Below are 14,909 nucleotides of genomic sequence, written 5' to 3' on the forward strand. Positions count from 1 at the left end.
AGAGCACCCTCAGACTAGGGTTTTAAACGAATAGCCGAATTAGGTCGAGCAAGAGACAAACCCTTACACTTCCCGTCAACTTCTCCCCCTCACTACTGCTCCACCGCCACCTTACCCACTCCGTCAGTGAAATATTACCCTTACTTCCCAATAACCTGTCCGACGGGTTCTATCATTCAGAAAGAAATTACGAGTAACAAGTAACAACCTACACCAAAATATTTGTATTATAATTTACATTTACAATACAATTACATCTCCCAACCCCTACTAATTTACAGGGAACCACAAGATCCCCCATGTGCTACTTTACACTGCGACCCTGTCGACTACTGGAACCCAAGAGACGCCAACATCTAGTGACACTCCCACATTGGAATGGATATCAAGGAATCTTAATATAGAAGAACTTGTACCAATAGCAAAGAAACATCGACTACCTGCAAGGGCCACTTCTTTCGATCAACAAAACTAGCCCTCTTCTATGATCTACACAATCAAATTGAAATTTGATGAAGGAAAACGCCATTCAATAACTACATGTGCCCCGGTTCATCAGAACCAGTAGAAGCCTCGCTTCCCACAGTACAAGCTCTAGCTCCTTGGCTCTCATCCTCACTGAAGATGCCTTCAGTTCCCTCACTTGAATAAGAAAATGGGTCAAAATCATCATCAGTGATTGCTGCAGCTTTCTGCCTCTTCCTGACATCCTTTATGCCCCTGCCCTGTAGTGCCAATCGCCTGCGTTTTCGAGCCTTCCTTTTACCCTTGGGGAAATCCTCTTGCTGTGAGTCTACACTTCTACCTTCCAACTCCCTTGGGTATCTGCCCCTGTCCACTTCACTCTCCAAATCCGTCATGGATGGCTCAGGATCCAGTTTCTGTCTCTTCCTACCGGCATTATTCTGAAAGACACACATCTTCAGATATTTTACAAGTCAAATATAAACCGCAGAAAAAACCACATGATATCCCACACCCACCATTTTTTATTTGATAAATGACGTTTGTATATTTAAAAAATTTTCACAACTCGATCCAAACCAGAACCAATGCGTCATGCTCTCTTGCCTACTTTTCAACCTGTGTTAACAAACTTGTCTATATTTTCCCAGGAACGTGAGGCATTCATAGCACATTATCATTCAGCAATGTTGGCTATGATACTCAAAATTATGAGCCTTACAACAATTGCTGGAACCAAAAGTTCGCATCCCTTGTTCGTTTCCCTCCATTATTAGTAACTTCACTTTAGTTGTAGGAAATTTTCCAAAAAGTCTGCAAGTTGTCCCTATGGACAAGAGTTTCTCAACTAATGTCGTCATGACATGTCCAGGTAAAACTATGCTTCAGAGTCAGAAACCAACAAAAAGACTTGAACCTGATGTAGAACGATAAGACACCGGTAGCCTATTCATAAACACTACTTGGATCAACTTTCACCTCATTTGCTGATAATAGCATACCTTGGGACCACGATCAACCAGCTGTGGCCATTCATTGCGATTCCTCGAGCAATCAAGGACAGCCTGTGAGTGACTTGATGCATACTGCTCTCCATTATGCTTCCTCAAGTTAATAAGGCCTGCAGGAAGCAGAAAACAGAATGGAATTATTGCATAAAGATGATTTATAGCGAAGGAAAAACCCATGAAATTTTCCTAGCAAAATCATCATATGAAGTATGAACAACCAAGAAATTCTTAAAAAGAATAAGCAACCTGGTAAAGTGCGCGAAGCATGACCTGATATTGTGCCTATATCACCATCAACTATTTCCCTGGGAGAGTTGCGTATGGAGGACAAATTCTGGTCATTGGTCTCAGTGGAAGAAGAAAGACCGCTGTTTGCAATAGTGGAGGCAGAAGGCATATTCTTCTTACCAGAATGTACCAACTCTAGAGATCTTTCACATGCTTCCCTACTTGTAGAACCATCTGTTGCAAGAACTGGATCCTGTCTCCTCTGATCGAGGGAAGAAGTCACTCTATCAGTCTTCTTGGGATCATCATTAAGCTCACGAGAACTCCGACAGTCATCTTTAGATCCATCTTCTATGTTTCTTCTCCTGGAAACCTATAAAATTTATTAAAGACTGGACCAGTTACTTGGGTGACGCTATAAAGCTAATCAATGCCAAAAGGCTGGCTGCAAATAAACCAAGAGGGACTATGACTCATCAAACTCCGAGTGATGAATGTAACATACAAAAGAAGCATCAAGCATGTCTTTACCATTACCTGATCCTTTGATCCTGAACCTGATGAGCGCTTAATAAGTAAGCTTATAGCTGGAGAAGCCAATGGATGGCGCGCACGAGGCACCCGCGAGACTCTGGGAGAACTGTTCAGCTCTTGATGCAGTAGTAGTGCAAGCTGCAGAAGCAAGGAAATAATGTGACATGTGCACTTCCTGAAAGAATTAGCATATACATAAAGGGCAGTTCTCTCACCTCTTCATCACTCAATGCTGGAGAAGAGACAGGAGGTGGAGGATGCATCAACGGTGAATTATTCGACTTAGAGGACGACTGAGAACTTAATTGACTGGACTTTTCACCCTTGGAGAAGCCTGAAGCAGTAATCTTGCTTTGCAAGTGCGAAGCACCTTGTGGCAGCAGTGAACCTGCAGACTCAACAAAGCCAGAAGAAACTGCTATATTCTGTGCAACAGGTGATCTCGAAGATGCATTTGACACCAGCTCCTTTGAATCTGTTGGGGCACGTTTAGAAAGCGAAGATTGGGAAATCTTGCTTGTTTGCTGTGTTTTCAATACAGAATCTTTTGCATTCTCTTTTGCTGTTTTTTTTGCCAACTCATGTCTTAAATCATCTCTTACTACATCACTCACGGAATGACCTCTCCTAGTATCAGCATTAGAGATCATCTTCACTCGTTTAGTTGAAGGAAAAGGCCTTGGGGGAGTAGGAGCAACGACAGGTTTACAAGAACCAGAAACAGACAACTTGGAGATCACAACAGTTGATGAAGTTGAAGATTTTGCAACACCAGCTACCACTTTATGTTGAGTATGTTGCCCAGGACTTAACTGTCTCTCTCCTACTTTCACTGGCTCTTCAGCATGTTTCATAGCACACTTGGGTTCTGAAGAACCTTCCTGCATTGTCACAGGACCTATTGAGCCTTGCAATTCCTGTTCAAGCCTCTGAGGCTCGTCAGATACAGAAACCATTCTTTCATCAAGATTCTCCCTATCAAAGTGGCTTGATGCTTTTGATTCCCTTTCATTATCCTGGGTTTTACGATCACTTGATGACAAAATTCCTAAAGTTGCGTCATGCACCGGATTATTTTCAGACACCTGTGCCAAAGCAGACCTCCCCAGAGACATAGTTGAGAATTTACTAATGTCATTCTTTACATCACTAATAGGTGGTGAAGGAATATCTGACTCATTCATCGGATGCTCATTGCTGCCTCCAATTTTCAATTTGATATTAGATTGGACGGAGATCGGAGAATTGCTGCCACGCAAACCTTGAAGCATTTGATATTCTTGCACTACTGTAGTGGTACTCGACAGCTTTGAAGCAAGGGGCTTCATATTCTGAGAATCTACTGCAACACTGGAAGAATCTCCATTTACATCCCTTAGATCATAGTTCCCATCAGTAAGATGATTTGGATCATCAATTTCTGTCTTAACATCCTAATGCAATATATAGCAAGAAACAGTTACTCCAAAATAGTAGCTGCGAGGAAATAGCAAGCAAAGTAGGGAAGGAGGAAAACTTGTTAATCAACCATGACCAAGAGCAGAGTAGACAACACAATTTATTAAGGTCATGTTTGGGTGTGTAAATAACAGCCAAAAGCACTGCCCACTAATGCCTGAAGTTGCTGGATCCATCTGACCAGCAGCAGCCAGAAAAAAAGCTCTGGCCACTAACATAACCAAAGCACGACGATCCAAATGAAAATCTGATATGTAGTGAGCACACACATGTAAATACACTAATACAGTCTTGTACCCCCTCCCCAGAAAGAAGGAAATAGAACGCGCACAAGAGAGAGAGAGAGAGAGAGAGAGAATCACATCAAACTTGTAGTAAGCTAATATCCAATTTGTCTGAAATTGCTCGGCAATATACAGTATCAAACATTAACCATGAAATAGAAATAGTTAAATGCCACTCAATTATTTCAACAGTCATCTAAATGATATTATATAGAGCGTCTCCAATGAATTACAGGACAGAATGGGGGATGCCACTGGCCCACAGCATGTTAACTTCATATAATTGTTGGTGTTCTCCATTACCAGAGGCTAGAAACTCATAGACCACTCGATTATTTCAACAGTAACTCAAAGTTAACTCCCTCTCATCTCTCGCCCGGTTGGAGGGGGGGTGTAGTACTTGCCAAGTAGAAGAAAGAGAGAACCACTGGAGAAGAAGAGAGATCTAAACCCACGATAGTTTCAGTGTGCCTATCATGGTCTGCCAATGAACTCTTTATAATAACAAGCAAGATCAGAGCCAGACTCTGAGTACGTTACAAGACACACACACACACACACACAAACACACACACATACATGCACAACTTAATCTAACTAGACTACTATTAGGAAAACTAGAGAAGAGCAAACATATCACAATAGGGGCACTACCCTATCATGACTAAGGATATTACATATCTTAACAAGGTAAAAGCTCAATGTGTCAACATAGCTATATATGGGTTGAATTGCAAATGAGCATGGTTTGAGATTTCAGCCAACACGACTGAAATCCCATGCCTTATTTCGGTTTCTACAAGTGTTGAAGTGAAACAGAAGTTGACCCACTAGGTATGCAATGCTTCGATAAAAAAATCAGCATTTTAGCCGAAGTTTTGGTCTAGTTTCGATATTGTTTGAAGCATTACAAAACAAAGAATGGAATAAAATTTTGACACTTGCATTTTGAATATTTCTACAATAAAAGTTCCCTAAAATAAGAGGAAGAGAAATCCCAAAAAAAAAAACAAGATTTGGCACTTTTCAGCCAAATCACTGACATTTCTGAGTGGAACAAGGTGTTGGGGACTACTATAGCGCATCTACATTGACGATTTGCCAAATGTGTACAAGATTCCAATTCAGAGATATACTCTTCTCTTTGAAATTAATTTTTGCAATAAAGGTTAATATTTAGTAATTGACCTCCAATTTTTTATATGTTAAGACTGTAAGCCTATCAACGACTTCACGGAGTCAGATTTATTAGTTGTATTATTGAATGGTTTTTCTTCTTTTCTAATGCATATTTTAGTTGTTTTAATTGAACTTCGCATGCTCTAATAATAAATTCTATGTAGAATAGGCTATAGTAGAGAAAGTATACGGTGGCGTACATTAGCAAACTAGGGTCCAAAGCCAAACAAAGTTTTGGTTGGTGTGGGAATAAAGGTATGGGAAAGCTGTCACATTTTCCCAAAAAGAATGGGATGGTTTGGTAAGTAGTGATGTAGATGAGTAGATCGATGGGTGGTTGAGAGGAATCAGCAAGAACTTGTCCAGGTTCATCCCCCCCCCTTTCAATCAAACCACTATTTTGGGAAGATATTTTCCAGATTCTTGTGGGCCCCATTCTGGCCATGGGGTGGAGAGATTTCAGGGTAGTTATTTCTTTGCTTGAGAAGATCTGGAAGACAGCTGTATGGACTCTTAGTCCATGTGTGGAGGACTGTTATGGCTTCTATATTTAATTTATGGGATGAAGAATGCTACCTAACCTGGTCGAGTGGCATCCACGCCAGTACCTGGACCAATGTGGGAGCATGCATGGGTATCCACCAAGGGGGCAGAAGTTTCATTTCAAAGGAGCCTGTGAGAGTGCATAGGGGAACTTCCCCCTAGTTTATTAATTTGTTAGTAGGCTGTCACAGATTGTTATGTTGGCAGTTCCTATTTTTGTGCTACAGTGACTAATAGGTAGTTTCTATTTTAGTTACTTGCAACCAATAGAGGTCAGTTTCTATTTTGGTTTTCCTTAAGGTACAAGGCATCCACAGCCATGCACAGACCTTTCTTGGTAACTGTTAATATTCCTTTCTTTCTTCTAGAGGTTACCACAGTCCTCTATATATGTAAGGGTCATAAAGCCTACAAGATATGATATAATTGAAGATGGAAATATTGGCTTTATGCTGGAATGCTAAGTGATTCAGTAGCTCTGTGAGAAAGTATAGTGAGAGGCCATTGGTGAGACCCTTTCTTATACTTCCCTTCCAAACAGGGCACCATAGTATGTAGGCCTTAACATCTTCTTTTCTTCCCCGCCCACTCTGTCTCCGAATATCTCACACCTCCCTCATCTTTCCTCGTATCTCGCACTTCCCTCAACTCCCCCTCATCTATCTATATCTCAATAGTCTCACTAAAAAAAGGCGTACCAAGTGGACGAAACTCCCGCCACTGCAAGGTCTGGGGAGGGTCATAATGTACGCAACCTTACCCCCGCTTTGTGAAGAGGCTATTGTCCAACCAAGCGCCCCCACAGGGGTGGGGAAATACCCATTACCCCAACTTTCCCTTCCCTTTCCATCTTGTTCCACCCCACTACATGAGGGGCACACTTCCCTAACGATCCCACCCCATAGTCCCCTATAAACAAATGAGTCCTAAAAGACTACAAGGTAATTCCAACTCCAAAGCTCAATAAAAGGCTTTCTAGCAATCGCCTTTACAAGATCACTACATAAACTAAAACTTAATGCCTTTCATCGAAAATCATAATATTTTTTAAAAACCTAAAATTTCCCTTAAGGATCAATAGAACTTTCCACTACCCTATCCCCCTTCCCCATGTATCTTCTGCCTAAAATTGTAATTTAAAAAAAAATAATAATAATAATAATGTAGTCTAAAGCTTTCTAGGGAGGAAGGCAACATTCCACATTCGACTCCTAAGCCTTAAACCGGAAAATGTATTAAGGACATCCCATGCCCATATTAAGGAATACAACATGGCACATTGTATTAGTATCTATGTCCCCAAATCTAAATTTCTACAACCCAGGGTGACTAGAAGCATATATGAAAACTTAGGCACCGTTTGATAACGTTTCTGCTGTTTCTGTGTCAAGAAACAACAGAAACCACTTTTCACATTTTCAAAAACAAAAAAAAAAAGATTTTTTTGTGTTTGATAGACCTGTTTCTCGAAATTTTTTTTGCAGACATAATGCCACTAAAAAACCCAATGGTATCTTCGGATGCCCAAAAGGGAGAGAGGGTTCAGTTGTCTCTTTCTAGGTTTAAGTAATTGAGAGTTTTATCGAGCACAACAGCCTTTTTTTCTCTCAAATTCGTTTTTAGAAACGATGAAACAAGTCTGACTTGTTCCATCAAAGTCATTTCTAGAATTGTAACTAATCATAAATTTTGATTTATGTTTCCAGAAACGTAAATTTATGTTTCTGCCATTTCTGGACACAGAAACGACAAAAACGTTGTCAAACGGTGCCTCTTAATATATCCCTTTACTTCCTTTAAAATATACTAAATGCATCCCTATATGGAAGCGGAAGACTATCCCAATAGCAAGAAAGTCCCTAAACAGCTCAGCCCTTGGAATTGCCAGTTCTTTCAAAAGTTTTTCCTGCTTTCCCAAATAATGCATTTAACACCATGAAATGCTAAACAAAAAGGAATGATCAAATAAAAATTCTAACCAAAATTAATATGATAGTTTTATGGAAGAAAATTTGTAGTATGGAAATTTTAATTTCTACTCTTTTTTTGTCATACTGCATTCGTCCAACAATAAGTAAGCCATTGCTTCATATGTGCCTTGTATTTACTATAGAATCTACATAAACAAACTGCATAACGTAACCTAACATCAACCAAATGAGCAATGCCTTGCACCAAACTACATTAAATTTGAACCAAAAACTGGAATATAACACAGCATGTCCTTTCCTAATAACTGTTTTAACATAAAATTACAAGGCCAAGACAAATGATATAACCAAATGAAGCAAGCAAGAAGCAAGGAACACCATGCAACAGTTAAACATACCTCTTTTTTTGGCTCAATACACCCAGCATCATTTAACTGCAAAAGCGGCATCGCACCACCACCATTTATAGGATGATTCTCATTTCTTGAAGGAGCATGGTTATCTACCTTCTCTACAGTTGATTCCATTTCCCTTGGAAAAGCATCTCCACAATTGTCACTCAATATGTGTTCAGTGGAGTATGGCTTAGTACATGATGCATTCAAGGTCTTGTTGGTATTAATAGTTGCTTCAAGAGCAGGAACCGGGAGTTCGGCTTCAGATCTATCTTCAATCTTTACATCAAATGAATCAGTCTTGATTTTGACACCCCCACCTTCAGAAACCTCCAGCTTCTGCGCCCCATGGACATGTCCAGAAGCTATAAAAGTAAAATAAGTACAACTACAAAAGCATCAGGAAACAAAGCAAAATATGCATGACTCTAATTTGCTCATTGCAAAATTAAAATGTAATAAATAAGCAGCCCACCCCGCAGAAGCAACATTTAAGTTTAGTTACTGTTTTTTTTCTCTTTCTTTTCTTGATGATTGGGATGGGGTGCAACATTGGTTACAGTATGAGATTGCAGACATTGAAAGAAGCATACCTCTCTTCTTATTGTCCGCCACCTTATCAGAACTTCTAACCTTTTTCATTCCAGTCCGATCCTTAAATGTTCCAGAGACTTCCTTCTTCCGCTTCCCCGAATGAACCCCAACTGGCCGAAGTTGTTGGTCTCTCTCCCTTTTCATGCTATTTTGCATGCGCCCAATGCTATAATCCTTACCCTCCCGTTTCTTCATCTTTTTCTGAGATGGATTCCTTTCACCACCAGTTTCATCAAATGGACCTCTCAATCCAATGGATGTCTCCATTGGGGGAGCAGAAACGATCTCCTTCGACAAGGAGAACAGAACACCGGCACCTTTGTCAACCAGATTCTCGTTTTCCTCTTCGATTCTAGCATCAGTCTCTCTGTTCTCATCCCAGCAAGGGAACTCTTTATACTGAACGTTGAGCTTCTTCGGCACGTAACCGGTACACTTCCATAAATCAGGAGTGAAAACTGATGATAACCCCCGAAACAGGGAAGGATCACCACCGGGAATGCCCTGCACATGGACCCTTTCCTCCATAGGAATATCAGTCCATAGCCTAAAAGAAGGCCGTGAAGGAACAGACGACGGATAAGATGTGTTCATCCTCAATGTCTTGGTGGGGAGTTCAACAAGCAACTGGGCAACCTCCGTCTCCTCGCTATCATTCCTCTTCTTCTTGTTCTTGCACTTGTCACAAGCAAACGACGTCTCCCCTTTCACGAAGTGCGAGCATCTCGTGTGCACCCAAACACCGCACTCGTCGCAGTTCACCATCTCTTCTCCATCATCGAAAGTCACACCGCAAACGCAATCCACAGTCCAAGAGCCATCACCCCAGTCATCAGGAGGATCAGAGATCGGCAGACGGTGAGACCTGCGTTTCATGGCTTTCTGTTTTCCCTTCTGACACCGAAACCCTAGCGTTTCAAAAAGTTCTGGGCAAAGCAAATTCTGACCATTGCCCTGAATTTTAGTCCCATGGCAATAAGAAAACGAAAATGTTTTCAATACCCTAACTTGAGAATTCCTCCGTTCACTCTTGCAGATCCAAGATAACAAGGAAAGATTACAGAAAAAATTAAAAAAAAATTACTCACCTCGTAACAGCGTCCTCAGAGAGCTCGTAAGGAGAACGACGAGTGCGTCGACAATCTCTCTCCTTCTCTCTCTCTCTCTCTCTCTCTCTCTCTCTCTGCTTTCGTTCCCAGAGACCTAAACCGCTCTATCGATGAAGGATTGAGGCGAGGGAAGGAAAAAGGAAGCCCGCAGGTAAGGTACCTAGACGCACATGGCTTCTCTCACACGAAAGAGCGGAACCGAAAGAATAGCAAGCTCCAGTTTATGAGTCTCATTGGCGTCCAACCCATTGATCCAGCGGCTGAGCCGCTTGCCCGAATACCGAGGTTAATGGTTCAGAGATGGGTTTGCTTGGTTGGTCATGCGGCTCTTTTTTTTCTTTTTGTTTTTCGGGTAATTTACCAGCACCACCCGAAGAATGTCACAATTATAATATCACATTTTATATTTTACAAAATTATACTCAGACCCTCTACCATCTTAAGGAATATATTTTTTATGCTGATGTCAGTAATTGTATTTTATTTTAAATACCAAAATACCCTTATTAAATGTGAAGTGCCTAAAATACCCATGTAATAAGTCTCGTCACTCTACCATGACCCCAAATCGATAGATTTGGACCACCCGTGATCATTCAAAGCACTGGATACCACGGCAGTGGTAGCGACAGTGGTGGCAGCGACGGCGGTGGCGGCGACTGCATCAACAACTGAAGATGACAATGGTGACCAACAAGAACCCACGGCAACCAACAGCGATTCTCAATCATAACCCCCTGCGTTTCTTCTCTGCAGACGAAACCCCTCATCATCCTCTTATTCCGAGTCTTCACCGTCGCATAAATCACAGAAGAAAAATGCTAGGATCCTCGAATTGGTCGGGAATAGAGATTGGAACAGTACGATTACTTGTTTAGCAGCGATCGAGAGAGTAATATTTTGTGCGAATTTAGATGGAATCTCCAACAAGATACAGTGGTTAAAGATTCAGAGACTAGTGGTTACTTCTCTAGTTTCGATCAAATCGAGTTGGACGATGAGAGGTTGGATTTGGCGTGTTTTAGCCAAACTACAATTGTTGTTGGTTATGGATCGGTATCAATCTATAAATCTATGGTCGGTGGTGTTACCACTGGAAATCCGCCAGAGGAGCTAAACCTGCACAGGGACAGAAGGCAGAGGCCTGGAGATATCTCCGGGGTTAGTCCTCCGACTCCCAAGTTAGAGACCAGTGGAATAGTATTTTCACAAGAGTAATGGTGTGTGTTGACCTACCTCTCCCCTCCTTTCGGGCCCTCTCTTATAATGCTTAGGGTCTAGGGTTTCTTTTGGGAGTCCCCCTCGGGTCCGCCTTTTTCCCTTCCCGAGTCCTACTTGGATACGTGCTATTCCCCTTGTGAGGAATATTTCCTATTTGGGTATCTTCTCCTCATGTGGTTTACGTGGTTAGAATTCTTGAGACCTCTATCAGGTGGGCGACACGTGTCCTTCCTTTGTATACCACGTGTTCTTACCTTACTGGGTGATTAACTAGGCCGTATCACAGCCCCCTTACTTCCACTAGGAAGCTCTTTCAGTGGAAGTAACTTCCTTGCTCTTTTGTGTTCCCCTTCGATCTTTGGTCACGGCCTTCATCTTGAAACCAAGACCTTCGATCAGGTCCACAGCCTTAGCCAGAGCCCCAACCGAGGTTTTGATCTTCGGTCAAGTTCGCTTAGCCTTGGCAGAACCCCCAACCGAGGTGGTGACCTTCGATCAGGTCAGCTCGGCCTTAGTCAGAGCCCCCAACTGAGGTTTTAACCTTCAGTCAGGTTCGCTCAACTTGGTCGGAGCCCCAACCTAGGTGGTGACCTTCAGTCAGGTCTGCTCGGCCTTAGCCAAAGCCCCCAATTGAGGTTTTCACCTTCGGTCAAGTCCGCTCAGCCTTAGACAGAGCCCCAACAGAGGTTTTGACCTTCGGTCAGGTCTGTCGACCTTAGCCAGAGCCCCAACCGAGGTTTTGACCTTCGGTCAAGTCCGCTCGACCTTAGCCAAAGCCCCCAACCAAGGTTTTGACCTTCGATCAGATTCGCTCGGCCTTAGCCAGAGCCCCAACCTAGGCGGTGACCTTCAGTCAGGTCTGCTCGGCCTTAGCCCAAAGCCCCAACCGAGGTTTTGACCTTCGATCAGGTTCGCTCGGCTTGGCCAGAGCCCCAACCTAGGCGGTGACCTTCGGTCAGGTCTACTCGGCCTTAGCCCAGAGCCCTAACCGAGGTTTTAACCTTCGGTCAAGTCTGCTCGGCCTTAGCCAGAGCCCCCAACTGAGGTTTTAACCTTCAGTCAGGTCCGCTCGGCCCTAGCCAGAGCCCCCAACCGAGGTTTTGACCTTCGGTCAAGTACGCTTGGCCTTGGACGGAGCCCCCAACCTAGGTGATGACCTTTGGTCCGGTCTGCTCGGCCTTAACTAGAGCCACAACCGAGGTTCTGACCTTCGATTAGGACCTAGGCGGTGACCTTCGGTCAAGTCTGCTCGGCCTTAGCCCAGAGCCCTAACCGAGGTTTTGACCTTCGGTCAAGTCCGCTCAGCCTTAGCCAGAGCCCCAACCAAGGTTTTGACCTTCGGTCCTTTGGCCTTTGCGACGCGTCACTCGTGTATCTAGCTCAAGCGACATGTCACTCGTGTCTTACTTGGAGTGCCTTGGGAATCAGCATTGATGACATGTCGGGGTCATTAATGGCCTCGAGTAGTCAGATCGTCATTACCTTGCCCTCATTTTAATCACTTTTCCCATAGCCATCAACCTTCAGTCTAGAACTCTTTCCTTCATCTTCGGTTTTCCTCATCCATCGTCATCAGTAAGTTCCATGTCTAGCTCATTTGGTAGTAGGCCCTCGTCCTTTGAGGGGACCGTCTCTAACCCGAGGTATTGCAGTCCCGGATGTGTCCGAGGCATGTCCTCGGGTTCGTCCTCAGAGTCCCATACATCTCGTGTTTCCTCCTCCAGTGCTACACCTCGTGGATCCGCAGGTGGTCCGAGCATGGAAGATAATATGGAAGGGGTTCTTGAAACCCGAGCCCAGACGAATGAGTCTCCTCCTGTAGAGGCTATGGACATAGTATCTACCATGTCTGAGGTAGAGCTCGATGAGCTTAGGGTGTCCTGTAGTATCCCAAGTGAATTCAACCTTCGACTCCCAAGGCCCACCGACAGGGCCAGTTATAGGAGCCCAAGTGAACTCTGCTTCTACCGAGATGACTTCAAGGCAGGGCTCCTGCTTCCGCTACACCCTTTCTTCAGTCAAGTGTTTCGGCACTATGGCATCTGCCCAGCCCAGCTGACTCTGAATGGGTGGCTGCAAGTCCTTAGTTTCATAGTGTACTTTTGTCGAATTCAAAGGCCCATCTCCCTTTCTCTTTTTCTCAATTGTCTGTCCCTCAGAGTGAGTAAAGGGGACTCAGGCTCGTATTACTTCAGCCCACGGAAGGACATTAGGTTGTTGAATGGGTATCCTTCATCGATCCATAGCTGGAAGCACAAGTATTTCATTGTGAGATCGTCCGAGGGTTTCCCCATTGGCAACATCTGGGACATTCCCGACATGAAGGATGTTAATTCTGCACCCGCCCTCTTCGGGGTGGACATGGTGTCACTGGCGTTGGCAAAACTCAAGCCCCAAAGTCTACCAGTCGAGTCAGATAGTCTTCAATAGGACGCCGTTCTATTTCGATTCGGGCTTAGCCCAGGTGAGTTAAGGTCACCTGATTCCATTATTGCTTCGTCTCCTTCTGCCTAATGCTAACCTTTGTTTCTCCTATGCAGTGCAACTCTCCAGGGCAGATGTTAGAGCGGCAGCGGCCGTGAGGCAAGTGCAAGAGAGGGAGGCCCACGCGAGGGAGGCCTACGCGAGGGAGCAGCAGCAGAGGCAAAAACAAAAGCAGAAGGATAAAAGGAGGGTTCCAGCTTCTGAGTCGACCGATCCTTCTTCTAAGAGGAAGAGGGGTCTTACATGGAACCCTACCGAAGGTGCCATTCAGGCCCGCGCCGCCCAAGACCGAGATGCCTCTGCCCCGACTGAGCCTTTGTCAAACATTCATTCACAAAGTCCAGCACCGAATCGAGGCAGGTGCGAACGTGGTTTCATTCCCGACTGGTCCGTGAAGGAGGATGACACTTTCAACATTGGAAGGGTGTCTCGGGAAGTGGTGCTAAAGGGTAACCTTCTGAGGGATGTTTTCGATGTCCAGAAGCAGGGAACCTCGACCATGGTGACCAGCGCATGCTTCTACATGGCAGGGGTAAGATTCCCTCGGTCTTCGGCTTTCAGGTTTCCTTCTCGATCGCTCTTATTTTTATAAATGTTTCAGGCCCATAACCAACTTGCCCAGCTAATCAACCGAGTTGAGGCCATGGCTCAGGACTTGGAGAGATCTAAGCTGGAGAAGGTGAGCCTAGAGAACAAGCGATGTGTTCTACTTTATAAGGTAGAGCATCTGGATATTGAGCTCCTTCGGGTTCGCCAGGAGCATGATCGAGAACTCTCGGAGCTTAGATCTCAAATATCTGTGAGGCTTGAAGCAGCCGAAGCCTAAGGGGTCGAAATGTACAAGGCTTCCAAAGACTTCTATGAAGAAGTTAGGTAGGCTGCTGCTCTCGGATACACGACGGGCTCGATCGAAGTCCGTGACTGGGTTCTCGAGCATTATCCGGAGGTGTCTTTCGAGGATAGTGGCCTTGTTTTCGAGGATGAAGGTGGGGCTACTTCGGCCCCTGCCCCTGTGGCTACTAATGTGACCGAGCTCGAGGAAAGTGGTGATGAGGAGGAGGTTCAGAAGCCCCGCGAAGTCCCCCTTACTCCTGGTCACGACGGTTCAGACTGAGATGTCCCCGGTGCCGTCAATGGCGAAGATGTTCTCCCAACCAAAGCCCCTTGATGAACGAAACTCCATCGGGTCTCCTTTTTGTATCTTTTAAACTTGGGCCTTCTGGCCTCCATGTAATTTATGCTTTCGGGCTTCTTCGATGAATGAAATGCCTTTCTTCTTTCAGATTCCTTCGTGCCCTTTTTATTATTATCACTATTTTTTGTTGATTTAACGACAATTAACTCAAAACACGGACTGTCACAGGGCTTCGGCTTCACAGGTAAGGGTAGGAAAGCCGAAACCCTTATGCAAGTGATTCAATAAAATCTTAATTACAAGTTGGAAGCATAAGGCTAAAGCTCCTATGCAAGTTGT

General features: G+C 44.0%; 1 protein-coding gene across 3 annotated transcripts; it reads right to left on the bottom strand.

The window, feature by feature from the left end:
- Positions 1 to 209: 209 nt before the first annotated feature.
- Positions 210 to 9,918, bottom strand: LOC122081725. 3 transcript variants are annotated; one of them, XM_042648945.1, is made up of 8 exons: positions 9,710 to 9,914; positions 8,621 to 9,575; positions 8,031 to 8,392; positions 2,453 to 3,670; positions 2,241 to 2,375; positions 1,722 to 2,076; positions 1,467 to 1,585; positions 210 to 905 (listed from the first exon to the last, which is right to left on the bottom strand). In XM_042648945.1, exons 2-8 carry the CDS (start codon positions 9,495 to 9,497, stop codon positions 537 to 539), a joined length of 3,435 nt encoding a protein of 1,144 aa, XP_042504879.1. In that variant the 5' UTR covers positions 9,498 to 9,575; positions 9,710 to 9,914; the 3' UTR covers positions 210 to 536. The 3 variants fall into 3 exon arrangements, 2 of the variants coding, with proteins under 2 accessions (XP_042504879.1, XP_042504880.1); XM_042648946.1 differs by having other exon boundaries at positions 1,746 to 2,076; positions 9,710 to 9,913; XR_006141188.1 differs by lacking the exon at positions 210 to 905 and having other exon boundaries at positions 1,503 to 1,585; positions 1,722 to 1,780; positions 1,884 to 2,076; positions 9,710 to 9,918.
- Between the last annotated feature and the right edge of the window lie 4,991 nt (positions 9,919 to 14,909).

This window comes from Macadamia integrifolia, chromosome 6, assembly GCF_013358625.1.
Source record: "Macadamia integrifolia cultivar HAES 741 chromosome 6, SCU_Mint_v3, whole genome shotgun sequence".
NCBI lineage: Eukaryota > Viridiplantae > Streptophyta > Magnoliopsida > Proteales > Proteaceae > Macadamia > Macadamia integrifolia.